The sequence below is a fragment of the Haliaeetus albicilla genome, chromosome W (assembly GCF_947461875.1).
Source record: "Haliaeetus albicilla chromosome W, bHalAlb1.1, whole genome shotgun sequence".
Lineage (NCBI taxonomy): Eukaryota > Metazoa > Chordata > Aves > Accipitriformes > Accipitridae > Haliaeetus > Haliaeetus albicilla.
In genome coordinates, this window is record NC_091515.1 from 2,971,198 (window position 1) to 2,989,830 (window position 18,633).

The 18,633-nt window shown below is 46.2% G+C and overlaps 1 protein-coding gene across 4 annotated transcripts in view; it reads left to right on the top strand.

Moving 5' to 3' along the window:
• Window positions 1-18,633, top strand: part of MYO5B (myosin VB) — a 151,963-nt gene that overhangs the window by 19,369 nt on the left and 113,961 nt on the right. For all 4 annotated transcript variants that reach the window (XM_069775237.1, XM_069775238.1, XM_069775239.1 and 1 more), the window contains exons 2-4: window positions 12,147-12,257; window positions 15,856-16,027; window positions 18,283-18,427. In XM_069775237.1, the coding sequence (XP_069631338.1) occupies window positions 12,147-12,257; window positions 15,856-16,027; window positions 18,283-18,427 (428 nt within the window). The remainder of the gene's footprint in view (window positions 1-12,146; window positions 12,258-15,855; window positions 16,028-18,282; window positions 18,428-18,633) is intronic.

The window sequence follows — 18,633 nt, forward strand, 5'->3', positions numbered from 1 at the left end:
TGTCAGGGCGGGGATGCTAAAGACTTTGGAAATGCTTCCTAAAATACAAATTTGGACTCATTGCGTGCCAGCTATTAGGCAGACAGGTCTCTGCTGACCTGCACGTGAGGTTTGAGGAGGCTAGAGATGTTTGGGTGCTGTGGCAGTGGGGAGGATAGTGCCTTTCGCCCCACGACCGCTGACTTCCCACCACATGTGGGCAGCCCCAACAAGCTGTGCAATTTGGCATTTCCCAGGACCGACACATTAATATGTGCTTCACAGGTTGGGTGATGGCCAGACTATAAATGGCTATAAATGATGGCCAGATGTGGTGATCCAAACAGGGATTTTTTTTTTTTCCTCCTTAAGAAAGGACCTAAAAATACCTTTTTGAAAGTTTGCGGCAGACTGCTGTTTCTCCATAGTGTGGGACAGGGGAAGAGACCTTTTAGCCCAAGGGGGAGATGAAAGGGTGGGCAGCTGGAAGAAAGAGCAGCTATGAAGGGATATGTGTTGCTTCAGCATCTCTCTGCTTTTTGTAGGTCACATCCCCTTCTGAGCAGGGTCCTAAATCACTGCTGTGAGCATGGTTGTGCACAGCCACTAATTCCCCCTTCGATGCCTTTAGAAGTCCTGTGGGACAAACCCATAATGGGAGTGATGCTGTGGGTTATCTGGGGCTTCATGTGCACCAGTTTGCCCGTGGTGGCGGCTGAAGGGAGCAGCGCAAGTTCAGGTGTCCCCATCCAGCCACTGGCCCATGGGGTTTGCAGGAACTCGGGTCTTGGGACTGAATATTTTGTCAGAAAGGGCAGAAACTTTTGGGCTTGTACGTTATGAGCTGGGAACTAGCAGCACAGTTTGCAAAAGCTTCACTTTCACAGCAGAATAAATTGGGATAACATAATGTTTCTTCAATTTAAGGTTTTTTTCCTTGTTTTAGTCACCTACCTAGCGAAACATGAAGTCATTCCCTAGAGGAGAGAAAAAGGTTGCAATGCAATGTTTGGTAGAGGTGGATTTCAGTTACAGTTTTGCCCTAACTTGAGTGAGCCACTCTCCATTTCTCAGGAGTTGTCTTCATGCACTCTTAACCACTATAACTTTGGGGTATATTTTCATTTGGTCTGCTGCTTTTCTAATTAATAATCCTTTTTTTTTTTTCCCTCACTTTGGGTGGTAGGAGTAGGTTTAACAAGTTTTGCTTAAAACAGGTTGTAGTCCTGAAGCTGCGCTGGTGGGACCTGGTGGCTTCAAGGCAAGTGGCATTGGCCAAAGCATGACCATAAATGCATGTCCTTCCCAAAGGGAAATGCATCCCTTGGACGGGAACTGGGTTTCCTGGTCTTGGAGCAAACCCCTTGCACCTGAGCTGATGGATGTGTAGTGGGATGGAAATCCTGTAGCTGGGCTGTCCCTGGGATGATGGAGCACTGCTGGCAATGATGGGAAGATCTGGAGCTGAGCCTTGCCTGCATTGAAGCTCTGACCTGCTGCCTGCTCAGCACTGCCTGTGCCCAGAGGTAGCTTGTAAGTGTTTGTGGGGGGGGAATAAAGAAATGCTCCTGTAACACAGGGAGGGATGTTTAAATGAGTAAATACATCTGCTGTTGGGATATGGATGTCATCCTGTGCGTCGATCCAAGAGACGTGCAACAGAGTGGCTGTGTTGTGGGGATGGGAAGGAAGAAGCAGCACCCGGTGGCTGTGATAGCTTTTTTCTAAAATTTCTTTTTATTTTCGCCTTCTGTTTGGGGTGTTTTGCTGTGTGGACATTTCGATGTTTCATGAGAGCTGTGTTTGATCTGTGTGGGAGCATGTGTTTGTGTGCTGCTGGGGCATCCGCCCTTCCAAGGGGAAGAGATAACCTTGGATTTGCCTAATGCACGGTGGATGTTGTCAAATTGGAGGAAATTCAAACCAGGTGGTGGAAGCTAGAAAAGCTGCATTTGGTGGTGTGGTTATTTTTGTATTTTATTTTACTTTTTATTTTAAGTGGGTGCAGTTACCCTTCTTGCAACCCTTCCTTCGCTTGGGCAGTCTTCTGCATTTTGATCTCCGTCATTGAGCCCTTCCTGCAGAACACAACACTGTTTTGCTAACTGCATCACCTCCCAAATCTCCTCCTGCGATTCAAAATTCAGAGGTTGATGGAGATGTTTTTTCCTGCATCCTTCCATATTTAAGCTTCTGTCTCCCCTATCTTTATTAGAGGAAATTGTTTATGGGATTTAGGGGATGGTTTTCCGGGGAGCTGCTGTGTGATATAAGTAAGAGGCTGCAGGATGGCAGTGCTGGAAGATCTGGAAAGCCAAAATCACAGTATTTTAGCTGGACAGCTGAAGTTATAAGGAAATAAGGAGGAAAATGTAGCTGACTGCCTACCTGTGCTGTACTGTCCATTTTATGTTAAAAGGGAAACCACCTTTTACGTGACTTTCCTTGGAGATGTTTTTTGAACCAATTTCAGTTTAGTGATTGCAAAATCTTGCCTATTTTCTTTGTCTCCCTGGGGAGAAGAGGCAAAATATATACAGTAATATAGAGTAGCTCATCATACAAATGCACATCTGAGGTCTGGCACATGGACAGTCGTGGGGGAAGCAGAGCTGGGCACAAGTCACATTACCAAAGACCTGGAAATTACTGCAATGAAATGAAAATGCAAGAGCAGTCCTTCCCTCCAGGAGACCCTTTCTCTGCTGCCCGTTCCTAAGCAAATGGAGGTGTATGAATATTCGTTCACCACTTCAGATATTTAATTAAAACTTATTTATTCCAGCTTTGCCTCTTGACCACTGGTGCTGGTGTCCAGGCATTGCATGTCTCCTGCTAACAAACCTCATCGCTGGAATTTTTTAATTATAACCAGTAAAATGTTGCTTACTTAAATCCTTGGTAATCAGTTTGTTTTCCTTCAGTTGCTTAGCAATGAAAAAGATGCAAGGGTGGCCTGGGGGCCTTTCCAGCACACCCCTCTGGTTAGAACGGGCTGGAGAAATGCCCCATAAATACAATTATAGGTCAAAACCCCTTTGAATTAAGCATGCATGGAGTGATCCTCCAAGAGGGTTTTTAATGTGTGAGTTCTGGAGAGGTGAGGGATAACTATACAGGTTGATTAATCCAATTAGTTCTTTATAATAAGGTTGAAAATCCAGTCTGGTGGAGAAGTTGCTCTGCAATTAAAGGTAGATTTTGGTGGTGCTGTCTGGGTATAACAGTGCCTGGCAGGGAGGATGGCTGAGCGCTGGAGTGGCAGGCGAGGGGTGAAGTGGTGTATACCCTGAATTTCAGAAGGTGCTTGTGACACTGTGAATGCCATGTGTGTTACTGCAATTACAGCCTAGAAGCGGCTGCCATTTTTAACTTTTCTGGCTGAAATTCCTGGTGTCCCCTGGCTGCTTTCCGTGGCCTGGGCTGCCCTGTGCTGCTGTGCCCAGCTCCTCCTAGGATCATTTTAATATAAAATCATTTAATGAAGGGTGGTCACTGTGCTGGGGAAGGAACATGCTTAGGAGTTTCTCTAAAGCATCACGAGGCTACATTATAGGTAGAGGAAAACCTGGGGTGAAAGGCCATTTTTAACTGCTTTATTAATAATCAAATGTATATGGTGTATACTGAGCATCTTTTGAATCCAGCCTGTTCATCAAGGTGCTTACATGGAACTCAGATGGAAAACGGGACTGGCAAAGACGAGATTACACCACAGTGCTGCTCGAAGTTTTGATTAATTGAGAATTAGGTGAGAGAAGGGTAATTAATGCCAATCAACAGGGATTTGCAGAAAGTAGCCTGGAAGGATTTAACTTTCGCAGTATGACAGGCTGTTTGGTAAAAGTCATGCTACGGAGACACTCAACCCCTGCATGGGGTTTTGAGTTAAAAAGGTAAAAAAACAAGTCTGTAAAACCCCAGTAACTGTTACTGGAATAAAAAAAGCTGGCTGTGTGGCTGAGTTAGGACCATGGGTCTCATCCTGATTCCCCTTAGACACCGGATCAAAGATTTTTTTTTTTTTCTTGATCCTGTGCAACATGGCAATTTTTTAATCAATGACTTGGTAGAGAGGTAATGAAGACCAGAGGAGCTGTGTCGGGTGGGTGGTGCTGGAATGTGGCTGTGAGCATCTCGTGGGTGCTGGACCCAGGGGAGATGCTTGGGAAGGGGTTGTTGAACCTCCTGCTCCAAACTGTGCTGCCCTGATGCCTGCAGCTCTTCCAGGAGGAGCTGCAAGTCAAGTGCATGATTATCTCTGTTGGCTTTAGCACCAGGTTTTCTGTGCCTCCCCAGGGACTCTGCAGTGATTTAGGGGATTTGCAGAGCATCCCTCTTTCTGGCATTGTGGTCACTGGATGGTGACGGTAGACTTCTTGCAGAGCAAATGGTGAGCATCTTGTAGACCTCAGCGAGCCAGGTGTGATAGAAGAAAAATTTGGTGCTTGCTGTGGCTCATTGGGATGGTGATCCCCTACTCCTGGTGCTCAGTGGGGGACAGGACCTGGGGAAAGGTCTCCCACCCAGCAGGCCCGTGGCTGGTGTCTCTTGGTGCAGCTCTCTAATGCTGGTGAATATTAAGTTTTGGAGGGGCTTTGCCAGGTTTTGTAGCAAACCCTCCAGTGGAGCACGTGCTTTAAAACCAGGCGTAGACATCCAGAGGGGCAGCCCTGCCTTGTACGCCGTGATTTCATCAGGCTCCGGGCTGCATCCTTGCAGCAGGCAGCAGCCTGTCTGTCCCTCCGCCAGCTCTCACCCTTTGCTAGTGCTGCATCAGAGCAACCAAAGGCGAAGGGCTCCTGTGCTCAACCTGATGCGAGGCTGGAAAGGCACCGCTGCAGAAGGAGATGGGCAGCGAGACCCCAAGTGCTGCCAGCTCCAATTTAAACAGGCACAACTCTCCTCCTGTAACATCTCAGGCTGCTGTGAGATGGTTCATCAGTGACGATGCAGACAGTAATGCACATCCTCTGCGGGTGAAGTCTTGTTGACCCTGGCAGGGAGGTTTGGTTTTGTTGTTTCTTAAAGAGTAGAGGAACAAACTAAAAAAGTTGTTGCACTGCCCAGAGCAAATCCTGGTCTTGCAGCCTACAAGGGGATTGCTCCCCAGCCCAGGAGGGACTGCTTTTCCCCCAAAATTAAGACTGAATTGTTTGTTAGCGCTGTCTCGAAGCACCTGGGGCTCTACCTGGTTTTGCAGAATCTAGTGACTTACTGCAAGAGGGATTTTGCATTTCAGCCCATTGCTGCAGTGAGAGTAAGGCTGCCTGTGCGCCTGAGACCTTGGCGCTGAACCCGTCAGTCTTAATTAAGCCTGCAGTAACAAGCACCGCTGAGATGCCATGGACGAAATGGTAGGGGAGAGGATTGGAAGACGCGAGTTGGCTGTTAGTTACATGTGAGACTATTGATTAGTCCTGGAAATCATGTTTAATTAAAGCCCTCAAGCGTACCCCCAGTATTTCTATCCTGGTGTCGGGGCTCGCCTGCAGCCCTGCTCTGCTCGGTGCTGGTTTTACCTCTGCTGCTGGTGATATGAAGCCAGTGCAATCATGAACTGAAGCCTTTTAAATGCCCCTTCATTAGAAATGCTGCTAATGAGCCAGTGGATAAATGCTGCAGACGCTGCTTGTCCGAGCAACTGAGTACTGCTCAGCTGCTGTGACACTTTATGCAAATCATCATCTGAGTTAATTTGGGCAGGGCAATAAAATTCAGCAAAGAGAAACAGAGCAGATTTAGTGCTGGTGGGAGACGTGGAGCCATCCATCAGCATGACAGCTCTTCGGTGGGGGGACGAAAATAGCCCCGTACCCAGGAGGCATCAGCAAAGCACGTGCTTTGCTAGCTCAAATCCAGCAACCTCTGCAATGCTCTGGGATGAAAAGAGATGCTCCCCAAAATTTAGGAGCTCTGCCTTGATGGTGCATGGTCTGGGTGTGCATTTGTGTGCTTTCCCTGGGTCCGTCTCCGTGCTGATAGCACGAGGAGGATGGGGAATGTGAGGCATGGTGTAGATTATGCTCATCTGCCTTGGCTCAGCTGTTAGGGTTTGTGCATTTTTATCAGCCCTGGGAAACACACAAATTGCTTGCTCTCATGTTGAGGAATTAGAGATGCTTCTGCAGCGTGCCACTGTCTTTCCCTTTGCATTTAATGCTCTCAGCAAGTTAATGTTTGTGTTCTGTAGCTCAAAATGATGTTTTTGTGTTTTTTAACAAGTAAAACACTTTTTTTTTTTGCCCTACCCCTTGAGCATGATATTGGGGTTGCGTGTGTGTCCCTTGCTGTGTGTTGAAATGTTGATTTTTTTTTTTTTTTTTTTTTCTTTTTTCCAGCCATGACCTCTTCTTTCAGTCTTTTTGGGTTTTTACAGTGAGAAAGAAGTGGGTCTTTTCCTATTAGAGGTCCTTGCTACAGTTGGATACTCTCTGGCCAGTCTGGGGATGCTGGGCTTTTGCACGGTGTCCCGACATGGGGTACCAGCACTGCAGAAATTGGGCAGTGGAGAGGTGTGTAACACTGGAGCATCCCTGCCTGCTCTGTACCAAGCAGTGAAATCCTCTGCCATCCCCTTCTGACCCTTGTGAGGGTTTGTCAGCCAGTGGTACCCGGCAGCAAATGGAGAAGCCAGCCTGGGGTGAGATGCAGGGGTTAGTAGGTCCTGGAGTCATGACACAGCTTGAGGAGCTCTGACCTAAATATGGGCTTTGCTTGTCTGTCGGGTAGGGGAGAAATCGCTCCTGGGATGAAAATCTCGTTTGGAGGATGGGAAAGGGAGGATTATGGTTTGCCATCTGCCCTGATGTTCAATATTGTAAATAATAATACAAAAGTTAATGATCCACAAGTCCCTTAACAGAGAGGTTTTTGCCCTGCTGCCGAAGCACCTCGCCTGTGCCTTGCTGCGTCACGGGCAAAGCAGACTTTTCTCCTGAGTCACTGCCAAGTGGGGCAGAACGGAATTTAAGGCTGCAAGGCACCCAGGAGAGCCCTGGAGCCATGCCCTCCTGCTGACAGCACCCATTGAGCGGCTCTTCCCAGCACCAACAAGCACGGTGGTTTGCACAGACACATTTATCATGGCTAAATAACTCCACAGATAGCCACCTGTTAATCACGGGGTATGTGGGATCCTGCTGTGGTAGGCATAATGCCAGTGGATTCGCAAAAATACAGCAGTGACCCCAGTTCAGCCCACGACTGTGTACCCAGGGCAAATTAATGAAGAGAAGTTTGTTTGCTTTAGTGCAGATCTGGAAGGGGATGCCGTTAGCATCCCTGCACAGTGGCTGCAAGGAGAGTCCTCTGTTTTTTTGCTGCAAGAGTCTCTTTATATTATCTCTGTGGAGTTATCTGTAGTAGTGGTTTAAAAAAAATATAGGGAAAAGAAATTACGGAAAAAATGACATCCAAACCCTGAATTGTGCTGTCTGGTATGACCTCTTTTAATTTAAGGTAGAGTTTTTATTTTGCTCTTTTTACTTGGGAAAAGCAAAGTTTGGGAAAGCTTTAATTTTACTAATAGATGGCTTGTGAGAGCCGAAGGGTAGTTATTGGACTGTTTCAAAGTAAGCTGCTTAACCATTCACATGCTGTATCTATAAATGTAAATATTCTTGGGGAAGCCAGGACTGAAGCTCGTGCTGTTTTTTCATTCATATGTGTTTTTGTCCTCTTCAAGAACATCCAGTAATACTGGACCATGTTATTTCTTTGAACAATATGAATGAGGTTGGCAATAAGCCCCCTGTAAAGGGGGAAAAGTAGAAGTGTGCTTGCTTTATGAAGAAAAATATACAGATATTTGTCCCAACCTCCACCTTGTTCTTAGTTGACGTTTGTGTGTTCACCTTTGATTTTTCAAAGGTGCATGTCACTGTCTGTGGTTTCTGCTAAAGTCTTTTTGTAAGTTTTTCTTAAGCTGTGTGGAAGAACCTTGGATATTTGATACTATATCTTAATCTTCATTACTGAATTCCTAGTTGTTAGGTGGTTCATGCTATTGTATTGGGGGTATTGTGGGTTTTCTGCCGTGCCTTCCCTCTGGCTGCAGTCCCATTGGAAGGATGCCCCTGGAGAAGTGCTCTTGACCCAGGAGCAATGAAAACTTCCCGGGGTCAGCTGTGAGTATTGCCATTTCTGAAATAGCTTGGGGGATTAAAAACCAGTAATAATAAAGATGGATTTGCTTACTTCCAGCTTGCCATGAAGACTGTTGCAACCACCAAACAGCCCAGACTAAACTAATATAGCTAATTTTTAAGCATTTTTTTTTCTTAATTTAATGGAAAAATTATACTCTTAAATTAATGAAAGATTGTACTCTGTCCATGCTGTCGGTGTAACTCCTGTGCAGACCAGCATCGCTTCTCGCTGTGCTGGAGCATCCACTGAATACATCACCCGGAGTTCGCTGGGAGAGCCTTTGGCTGGCATCGAGGGCTTTCAAACAGCAAAACAAAACCTGCCTCTTCTAATTTAATGTTGGTTTTAATCTGCATCTGTAGCAGCAGCCTGCTAAAATCTAAATCAAATCAGAAGGTGGGGATTGAATTTATTAAGCTTCTGCTTAAGCTGGGTGGAATAATGCAAGAAGCTTCGAGAGCATTGAATCACTTTGGTTTTATTGAGAGTCTGGTTTAAAAAACAAAACAGATTTTTTTAGTTGTTTTTCTTGAGAGGCTGAGCGTGCGGAGCTATTTCCGATTAATGCTAACACATCATTCAAAGGTGTCCTTGAGGATTAAAGAAATGCTTTTCTTTCTGTCCTCCTGGATGGAGACACTGGAATGTTGGGAGGTTAAGTGATCTGCCCAGGGTTGTGTCTCCTGACCCTGATGTCAGGCTAATCCTCTGCTTTGAGAGGGACCCACCTGCCCTTTCCCTTTATAACAAGCTCCTCCAGAAGATCAAGAGGTTGTTAAAGCTAACAAAGTCAGGACATGTCATATAAAGTGGAATGCTAGAGGTGAGATTATGGATGTAGAGGTTCACAGAGATGCTGTCTTTCTGCCCGGGTGGGTACCTGCTTGGGGGCATGGTTTTGGTGACCTAGTGGCTCTCATCTATATGAATTTAATTGGCAAACGTGTGGCATATGAACCTGCTTTGGAGGAAGCCGGTTGCAGAAGTTGGAGGCAGGGAAGGCAGGCAACATGAGCGTGGTGCTCCAACGTGCCCCCACCATGGGCTGCCTCCAAGCCTCGTCAGGTTTTAATTAAAGCTCGCCTTGTAAAGATCTAAGAATGACAAAGTGCTTTTATTTCAGCGCTGTATGGTTTGACATATTTGGGATTTATGGATGAAAAGGAAGATTTGGATGTGGGTTTATGTAGCAGCCTGCCCTGCCTGGAGGGTGTTTGTCTCTGCTGGACCACGGGAAGGAGGGGAGGATGGTGAAAATACACAAGAAAAAAAAATGGTGGTCCCTTTTTGGATGTGTGTGTACATGCATGCATGAGAAGACAGCATTATAGATGCTTGGGGAAATACATTCATAGCAGCCTATTCTAACAGCCCGCAGCTATTTAGCAGGACGGGAAGCACTTGGTGCGGGGAGTGCTTGTGCTGGAGCAGCAATCACATTTGGGATCTCCCAGCTGGGGAATGAGTTACCCCCAGGGCTTCTGAGACCTTGCAGACACCTATGTCTTCTTGCCTTCTGTATTGCATGGTCCTTTGCATGTGTGTGTATACACAGAGTCTTGGAAAATCAGGGTTTTTTTAATTAAAAATCTGTAGTTTTTTGGGTGGCTGATGGGAAGTCTTTCACCACCAGGTTCTAAGTCCATCCCTGGGCGGTGGATGCTGAGAGCTGCTGCCCTCCAGCAGCGCTTCAGTGGTGCAGAGCCTCACATCTCGCCCAGGTGTTGGGTGGCTTCTGGCCATGGTTGACGATGAATTGCTGAGAGGGGCTGCTGTGACCTCTTACTGCTACTGGAGGTGGACTCAAATTTCATCCACCAAAGCGTGCACAAGCACCACTGTGGTTTTTGGGTTTCTTTGGGGTCAACGTGCCCCTCTCTGCATCCATCTGTCCAGGCAGGTCCATGGCTCAGCCCAGCCCCATGTGCAGGTGGAGAGTTTGCAGGACTCCAGCCAAGACCAGCAACATCTTGTTTTTGAGGCTGCCTTGAGCCAGGTACATCCTGATCCCCGGCTATTTCGGGCATTTCTAGAGCATGTTTGATCTCTCCTCTGCCAGGAGAGAGCTGGCACTGGATGAAACTGTGGCAGTGGGGATAAAAAGGCAGGCAAGGCGCTTTGTGGGGGTGGCAAGAGCCGCAGCAATGGTCTGTAAAGCTCTTCCCGTAGTGTTGGAGCCTGGAGAAACTGGGGCGAGGTGTGGGGATGAGGAAGGCTGAGTGATGCATCGCCATCTCGCCAGCTGCACCTACTCCTTCTTTCATGGTCCAGCCAAAGATGGGGTTCCTGGCCGTGCTGCAGGGATGTTTCATCTCTTGCAATGCTGCTTGCTGGAGGGGACAGGGGAGATTGGGCTGGGGGTCCCGAACCGGCCCCTTCCTCATGGCAGGGAAAGCATTGGAGGCTTGTGAGGTGCTAGAGGTGGTGTGCTGAGAAAAGTTTATTTATTTATTTATTTATTTTCCGCTCCCTGATAAAAACTGCTTTTCTGGCAGTACATTTGTGTAGCTCCATTAACATCTAAAGGTTCCCACTGCTGTAGCTATTGAGCAGCTCTAAAAATAATTACAGGCGATACATACAAAAATCTATGGCTCTTGAGCTGCAGAGCAGGCTGTTAGATGGCTGCTGCTGCTGCTTTAACTCTTGGGTCACTATGAGCATTATTTGGCTATTGTGTGCTGGAGATTTGGTTTTAAGATGAGGGCTAAAAACGTCTTTGGTGCTACAGTGCTGGTGTTGCTTCGGTTTGCTGGGATTTCCCCCCAGCCCCTTGTGTTTGTGTAAGAATAAGTTTTATATAGCTCTTATTTCAATCAACAGGAAGAGTTAAGGGAGACATGACCCCAAAAATGCCAATAAATAAGTGATCGTTGAAGGGTTCCTGTTGACTCTGTTGGCTGGCAGAGTCCAGCATCAGGCTAGCTTTATGGGTCCATGTCCAGCAACAAAAGCTTGACTCAAGGTGACTCCCTGCAGAGATGGAGCAATTTTGGATTCTTCATTCTCAGGACCTTGCCCTGGAAGCCCCATGAGCAGGGAAACTGGTACCTTCTCTGGCAAAACGTAGAGGGTGAGGGAAACCTGTGTATGGAGGTTGCAGCGTTACTGGCAATGCGTTTGTCCCAACTCCTGAGAGCAAGTACTGGAGGTCTCAGCACAGCAACAGTTACTTGTTTGGCACAGGGGATGCTTTTACGCAGCCTGGGCAGAGTATTTATCTCTGCATCATAAAAGCAAATTAAATCTCATTAGCAAGAGGTGTTGTGGCTCTGAGTAACGCCATAATCTCATTACGCGTGAGCAGTGCTACTTGCTCTTGGATTTTGTCCCTTTATGGACGTTGCCTGGGCTGTGCAGGTCCATTTTGGGGATTTTCTCTCAAAGGTTTAAGGGTGGCCTGAACTTTGGAGATGCTACAAAGGTTAAATGTTGCATCTAAATGTTTTTCTGGAACCTTGAAGCCTGTTTGCAGGTTTGCTTCCAAGTGAAGAAGTTGGCTTTGGTGTCTTCTGTTGCCATCTTAGCACCATGGCAGTGGGTTTGGGTTAAGGCTTGCTCTGTGGGGAGCAATCTATCGTTGTTTTGTGCAAAAGAAGTATGCTTTGGTGTACAGTCTGCTGGGGGGGGCGGAATTCCGTTATTTCATAAAAGCTTCTAGAAGGCTGGTTTTTTTCCCCAGGAAAATTAAATTTCACATTTACCTTGAGTCTGTACTCCACTTGGTTAGATTGATAACAAGTCGGTGTACACCTTATCCAGGAGAAGCCTGATTGAAAGTCTGATTGAAAATCAGAGTTCTAGTCTATAATTTACCCCAAAATCTAAAATTAGAATATTTTTGGGGGGGGGACACGGATGACACAGGACTGAAATAAATGGTTTAGCTGCACTGACTTTACAATGAGTGTGAGATTGTATCCATGGTGAATTAATTTATTTATGATTTAATTTCCTGAGGTTTCTGTGTGTTTAAGTTTTTTCTTTCCTTTTTTTTTTTCTTTTCCACTCTCCAGTATACTAGGGTTTGGATTCCTGACCCTGATGAAGTTTGGAGATCAGCAGAAATTATCAAGGATTACAAAGAGGGAGATAAAAGCCTCCATCTGAAACTTGAAGATGAAACTGTAAGCTTTTGAATGTCGTTATTCTTTTCAGTAATTTAAAGTTTTGAATTAATGTGTGAAGAAGACTGAGCCATTTCGTACTTTTTAAGGAAGTATTTTAAAATGTGTTTTATGGCCTTAGCACTTCCAGTTTTTCCCTGCCTGCTCACTCCCCAAATACTTGTGTTAAAGTAGGTTGAGAGAAAAGCCCTTGACCCCTCTCATCTCTTTTCATTCTCTGGCAAAGTTGTAATAGTCTGTGATATCAGAATGAGGTTGGTTTTTTTTTTTTTTTTTTTTTTTTATAGCAGCAGTATGTTAGAAATATCAGTTTATGGTTTTTTGCTGCTGAACAAATTGGAAAGAGCGCGGCTGGTGGCATCTACTCAATCTTGGGTACCGATGGAAAAATCACACAGAGTGCAGAAGTGACTGCTGTGCAACAGCTTTCTCCGTGCCTTAGTTTTTCTCTTTAAGTGTAATCTTACGTAAATCCCTTTTTTCCTCTGTGTTTTTAAAAAAACAAAAAAAGCTCTAAAAGACAAAAATGAGAAACTCCTTTAAATGTAGATGTTTTTTAGCAAGTGCTGCTTTCAAATGCACGAACAGTCCAGGCTCACGGCATGTGTGCAGGCAGTGATAAATCATTCCCAAAGCAGGACAGAGGCTGGGGAAGAGCAGCTGCTTTCTGTCCTGCACAAAAAGCTCATGGGGTGGGACATTGGGTAACAGTGGGGGATTGCAGATGAAGTTAACAGTGGCATTTACATCAGCTGCAAAATTTGGGTGGTTTATGGGAAGGGAGCAGCCATGCTACGTACCCGCCCCGAGGTGTGTTTCCCATGTGTGGTGCCTGGTGTAGCAGGAAGAATAGATACATTTTTCATGAAGAATTCCACCTAAACTAGCTTTCTTCACTGAGCAGGTAGGGTTTCCTTGATTGTCTAGAGGGTGATCTGCTCTGTTGCTTAGAAGAATTAATAGAGGCCACTTTCTCCAAATTGAAAATGCTCTGAGGAGGGTGAGTAATTCACGTCCCCTGCCAGCCAACCATTTCTATACTGCAGGGAATATTTTCACCATATTACTTAATGGGAAGATGGAGAACAGGAATGAGACACGCTTGATTAGGCTGTTCATCAAAACAATTCTTCTTTCAGAGCACTGCAAGCACAGGCCGTTTGCAGTATGTGAATGTGCCAGGTTTGCAAACAAAGTCATTTGCGTTCAAATCTGCACCCAGTGCCTGGTGCTGTTGGCTTTTCCTGGGTCAGCCCCGGCTGCGTTTGTTGTCCTCCCCAATTTGCTTTTCCAGCACAGGGCAGCTTTCTGAGGAGGATAAAGGATGGATGATGCTCCTCTTCGAGCTGAGATGTTTTTTTCCCCTCCATGGTGATAAATCTGGGTGAGGAGATGCCACCTCACTGTCCCTTGGAAGCACCAGGCATGTTTGTGTAGGACCATGAGTCACTCTGTCCTTTGCTGCTTGGTGGGCTCCCTGCCCCATAGCCCTGTAGTTGGACCTTCTGGACTTACCATCCTGTGTCTATTAGTCTCTATTCCAAGTCATACCAATCGTCCTTTGAACATATCTTTTTCTCTAATGACATGATGCTTTGTGCTCATGGTGCGAGCATGATGCTCATGTCGGGCGCGTTTCCACCATTCCAGTCATTCCATGCAGCAATTTGTCCCTGCCTCCCAGGGGCATCGGATACCACAAGGATTACCCTCGTTGCAGGTTTTTTACGTGCTTTCTCTTTTGCTCCTGAGGCGAGAAGGTAGAAACCTTGGAGAAACCAAGCAGCAATGCTCAAGCCTTTGCCAGAAACTGGTGATGGGTGTGAAAAGCACTACAGGCTTCAGTTCTGGGGCAGGTTTTGTGAGCGGTGCTGTTGGGTGCCCAGCAGAGATGGGTGCCTGGGTGCAGGTGGGTGCCCACCTCATCCACAGTAGCACCTTCCTCACGCTTGTTGTGCTCAGGCTGCCAAAATACATTTGTATGTATTGCTGAGTGCTGCAACCTCCATCCTATTCTGGTTGAGATCTTCAGCAGTTTTAGTACTTGGGGGAGTGTGGGGGGTGGGGAGACTTTTTTTTTCTCCCTCTTTAATCTGGATATTTCCCTGGAAACCAAAGGGGCTAATAAGTCCTGCAAGGTCTAGCCTTTTTGTACAGCTGAGTTTAGGGTCAGCAACATTAAAGTACAAGGAGATTAAAGGATTACTAGGTGTTGTAGATGGTATCTTAACAAGCGTGTCCCTGTCATGGTGAAACACAGGAACATCTCATTTTGGGGTTGTGCAAGAGGCTGCTCCTTAGTGTGGGTGCTCCCAGAGACCCCTCTTTCATGCTCTTCTGTATGAAACCCTGCCTGGACCCAAGTCGCATTGGGCTGAAAAGCTTTAGTGAAGGGGAACAGCGCACATGTGCGTCAGACGGAGATACTGAGCATTCGTATCTTCGGGGGTTTCGAAGCTGTTGAAAGCCTTTTGTTCCTGACAGCCAACATGCATTACCCAACTGTTTAGTGCTTCTCTTTTGTCCTTGTGCTTTAAGTGATTTTTCATGGATTTTGTAGTTTCTGGCTGTACTCTGTATGCAAGAGTACTCCCTCTGAATGAAGAGCTGATTTTTAAATATCACAAGGGATCCCTGGTGTGTTTGCCATTAAGATGTGAGACTGAGTTCAAACTCTTGAAAATTGGCATTGGCAATGTGGAATTAGAGTACAAAACAAGCCTGAGGTTGTCAGATGTGCTGTGTAAGCCTGTCCTTGTGCACTTGGGTCAGCTTTTCTTGTGCTGTTTGCACAGGCAGCGATCCAGTGCCAATGCAATGGTAGTGATGCCCTTTTGTTTGCAAACTGGGATTCCTTGCTTCTGCTGGGAGCTGAGCATTGTGGACCCCTTCCTGAGATGCCCTGTGGGAAGCAACATCACAGGCAACTTTTTTTCCTCCACTGCAAAGGAAAAAAATTACACTTTTTCTTTAGTTGGTGGCCCTGCTGCTCATTTGGGGATGAGTCAAAAATAGTTAGCATATGGGCAGCCATATGCTTCAACGGCATAACCTGGCTCTTCAGATATTGAAGCAGCAGGGGCTCTGTACTTCTCCATGGCCTTCTCTGCCTGAAGGGGTGTAAGTTTTGAGTATAAAAGTAACTTGAATTAAAAATGAGTTGAGAAATGACGGATGGGAAGAATATAGTCTAGTTTGAAATGCGGCTGCTCTTCAAAGAGCATGAAGATGCTTAGATCAGATGAAGCTGTGGTTTTCTATATGGTACCTGTTACTGCTTGGAGCTGGCTAAAGGCTATTTGCCACCAAGGCTGGCCTGAAAACAACTTGGGTATGCTCAGGTTGGTGCTTGTGGACCACCAGTGTTCCTCAGGACCAGCTGTTGACCAGCTCAAAGCCATTTACCAAAGGGGTGACCTGTCACCTGGTAGTGTGTCATCCAGGTTCCTGTAGCATTTAACATAAAGGGGCTTTCGTTCAGAGCAGGATGCGTAAGTATTTTATAGTATCAGGATGGAGATATGCTTGGATAAGTTATAAGACATTAAAGGAGCTGTTGTTTTCTGTGTTCTCGTGTTCCTTGTGCGCGTCTCTTCAGCTCTACGAATATCCTATTGATCTCCAAGGAAATGAGCTGCCTTTCCTGCGCAATCCAGATATCCTGGTGGGAGAGAATGACCTGACAGCCCTGAGCTACCTGCACGAGCCCGCGGTCCTCCACAACCTCAAAGTCAGGTTCCTCGAGTCCAACCACATCTACACATACTGTGGTGAGTGTCCAGGCCACATGTTCAGCTCCTGGAGAGCGGTGGGTTAGAGCATGTTCACACAGAAACACCCTGAGACCACAAGCCAGAGGCTGTGGCATGAGGGGAAGGTCCAGGGCTTGTGAATTTGGAGCGGGTGGGAGACGCAAGTGTGTGCCAACAAGCTTTAGGTTGCAAAACCAGAGGTGGTTTTTGAGGGTTGGTGCACTGTGAACTTCCTGAGCTCATGGTCTATGTATGTAACTCTTGGTGGAAATGTCTTGTCAGATGAGTTTGAGGCCAACTTTGTTTGTGCTTGGCAGTCTGTGCGGAAAAAAGTAGGAGCTAGCAAACCACTGGGGAACAGCAGCGTGCCAGAAAGATGCGATCCAACTGAGAAATGTCCATAGCGGGTTTTCCTCTTGAAAGACCGCAAGAAAAGCCTTGCAGCACTGTTTCCTGCCTTTTCTTGATGACTTTGGGGGTCATCGAACTCGTAAATTCAAAGCAGAAGGATGGCAGGTGTGAACTTGGGTTTGTCATTCCCAGGAATTGTGGCCTGCCAAAACCATTCAAGACAGCAGTTACCTGTGAATGGATGACAACAAACTACAACCTAAAAACAAAGGAAGAAGGCAATTCAGCCATTTTTATTCAGTTGTGCTGGAGAATATTGAATGTTGAACCATCTTGCTGGCACTCAAGATGACCTTGCTAGCAGTGATGCAGACTAGCGATTCTCCAAGTGATGAGTCACAAGATTTTGGCGAAATGCAGGGGACTGTTTGCGTGGCAGGGTTAAGGCTGATATGTACAGCTACGATTAAGCGTTGCAACTTTTGCTGAGGAAATGGTTGGCAGGAGGAGACTCTTCTTTAGAGTAACACCCTTGAAATATGTGGCCTTAGCAGCTGGTAATAGTGGTGACTTTTTCTTTAAATATTTTAATGATGTGTAATGTGAGACTACTGGCATAACTTGCAGCCTTTTGCAGCTGCATGTGTGCTCCCAGTCAGCTGCAAGCCTGCTCTCATCCAAAATCAGTGAGGTTTCATTAGTGCAGTGTCTCATGAAGGTTTATGATAATCTTGAGCACAGCATCGTGCTAGTGAAGATACATGGGTTTAGGCTTAGCAGGTGTAGGTTTAGCTACAAAACAATGCATGGGTGCAACGTACCTTGTGCTTTGGTTATAAAGTATTTGAGAAGGGGAGAAAAGTACTTATTTGGCAGCCAGTGCTGAGGCAACTACAGCCCTTCAGCTTGGTTTGCATCGTGGCTGTGGGCATGTTTTTGGCAACTAAGGTAAAAAGATGCGTGACCCTAACAGAACCAAGAAGCAAACAGATAGGAGCAGGGCATGGTGAGGTGAAGCTGTTGGGTTAATATCCCACAGAGGCAGGTAACGTGACTTAGCTGGCCTTTGCCTTTCGTTGCGGGTCAAGTCATGTACGCTGGCGTTTGCTGCAGGCTGAGAGTTCCTGTGCTTTGCTGTAATTTGAGTGTGCCCGAGCCCTGAATCGGCTGGGCTGGGAGCACAGCACCCACTCCCACCATCCACGTGCTCTGTGGAGCTCCTTACAATAACAATTTAAACCTGCAAAACCTGAAGGTACTTTGGAGGTGGAATTTGTCAGTGCTTCAGTTTTGCAGGGGGCAGACCAGCTCCCTCGAGCACACAGGTAGCACCACATGTGGCTTTGCCTCTTGTTAATTCCTGGGCTCACTGCCTCCTGTGGGCAGGCACGGCATTCCTAGAGTTGGAGAGGAAAGAGATATTAAAGCTTTAATGCAGACTCTGGCATTCCTTGCCTGTGATTTATGCATTTCATTCTGATTTGAGTACCTTCTTTGTTATGAGCTTTAACTTAGAATTTAAGCCAGGGAAAAATCTGGGATACTTGTTTGGGTCTAGCAGAGCTTTGGTTGCATAGGAGTTGTTTTTCTGAAGTGATGGCTCAGGAACTGTTTAGCTCTTCTCACTCCTCCTGCAAATTCTGGCTTCACACAGTGAAGATTATATATTTGCTTTTCTCACCAGTTTAGTGTGCCTGTAGCTGTATGGGAGCTTATTGCCTTGCTATCAAAGCATAGCGCTTTGAAGGAGATGCTGAGATAAGAATTAGGAGTCCTTCTCCATTCCCTTCTCATCCTTTTTTTTCCCTCCAAGCATCATGTTTAAAAAAATTGATCAAAACAACTAATGCAAGCCCTGAAAAGCCTGAAGTATTAACTCTGTGCTTGGTGTGTAACGTATCTGTCTATTTATCTGTTCTAAGGTATTGTACTTGTTGCCATCAATCCATATGAGCAGCTGCCAATCTACGAACAAGATGTCATCTATGCGTACAGTGGCCAAAACATGGGGGATATGGATCCTCACATCTTTGCGGTGGCAGAGGAAGCCTATAAGCAAATGGCCAGGTGAGTGGGTGCTCAGTCAATGGGGTCGGATCTAACTGTCATATCAAAAGCAGGCAAATATGCAATTAAATATTGCAAATACACAACTGGAAGTGAAGTTGTGGAAGAGAGTGTGAAAATTCCAGATTTTCCTCTCTGCTGAGAATATGGGGTCTTCTGTCATGCTTTTATATCCCCATGTTGGTATGAAATCTCCCCATCATGGT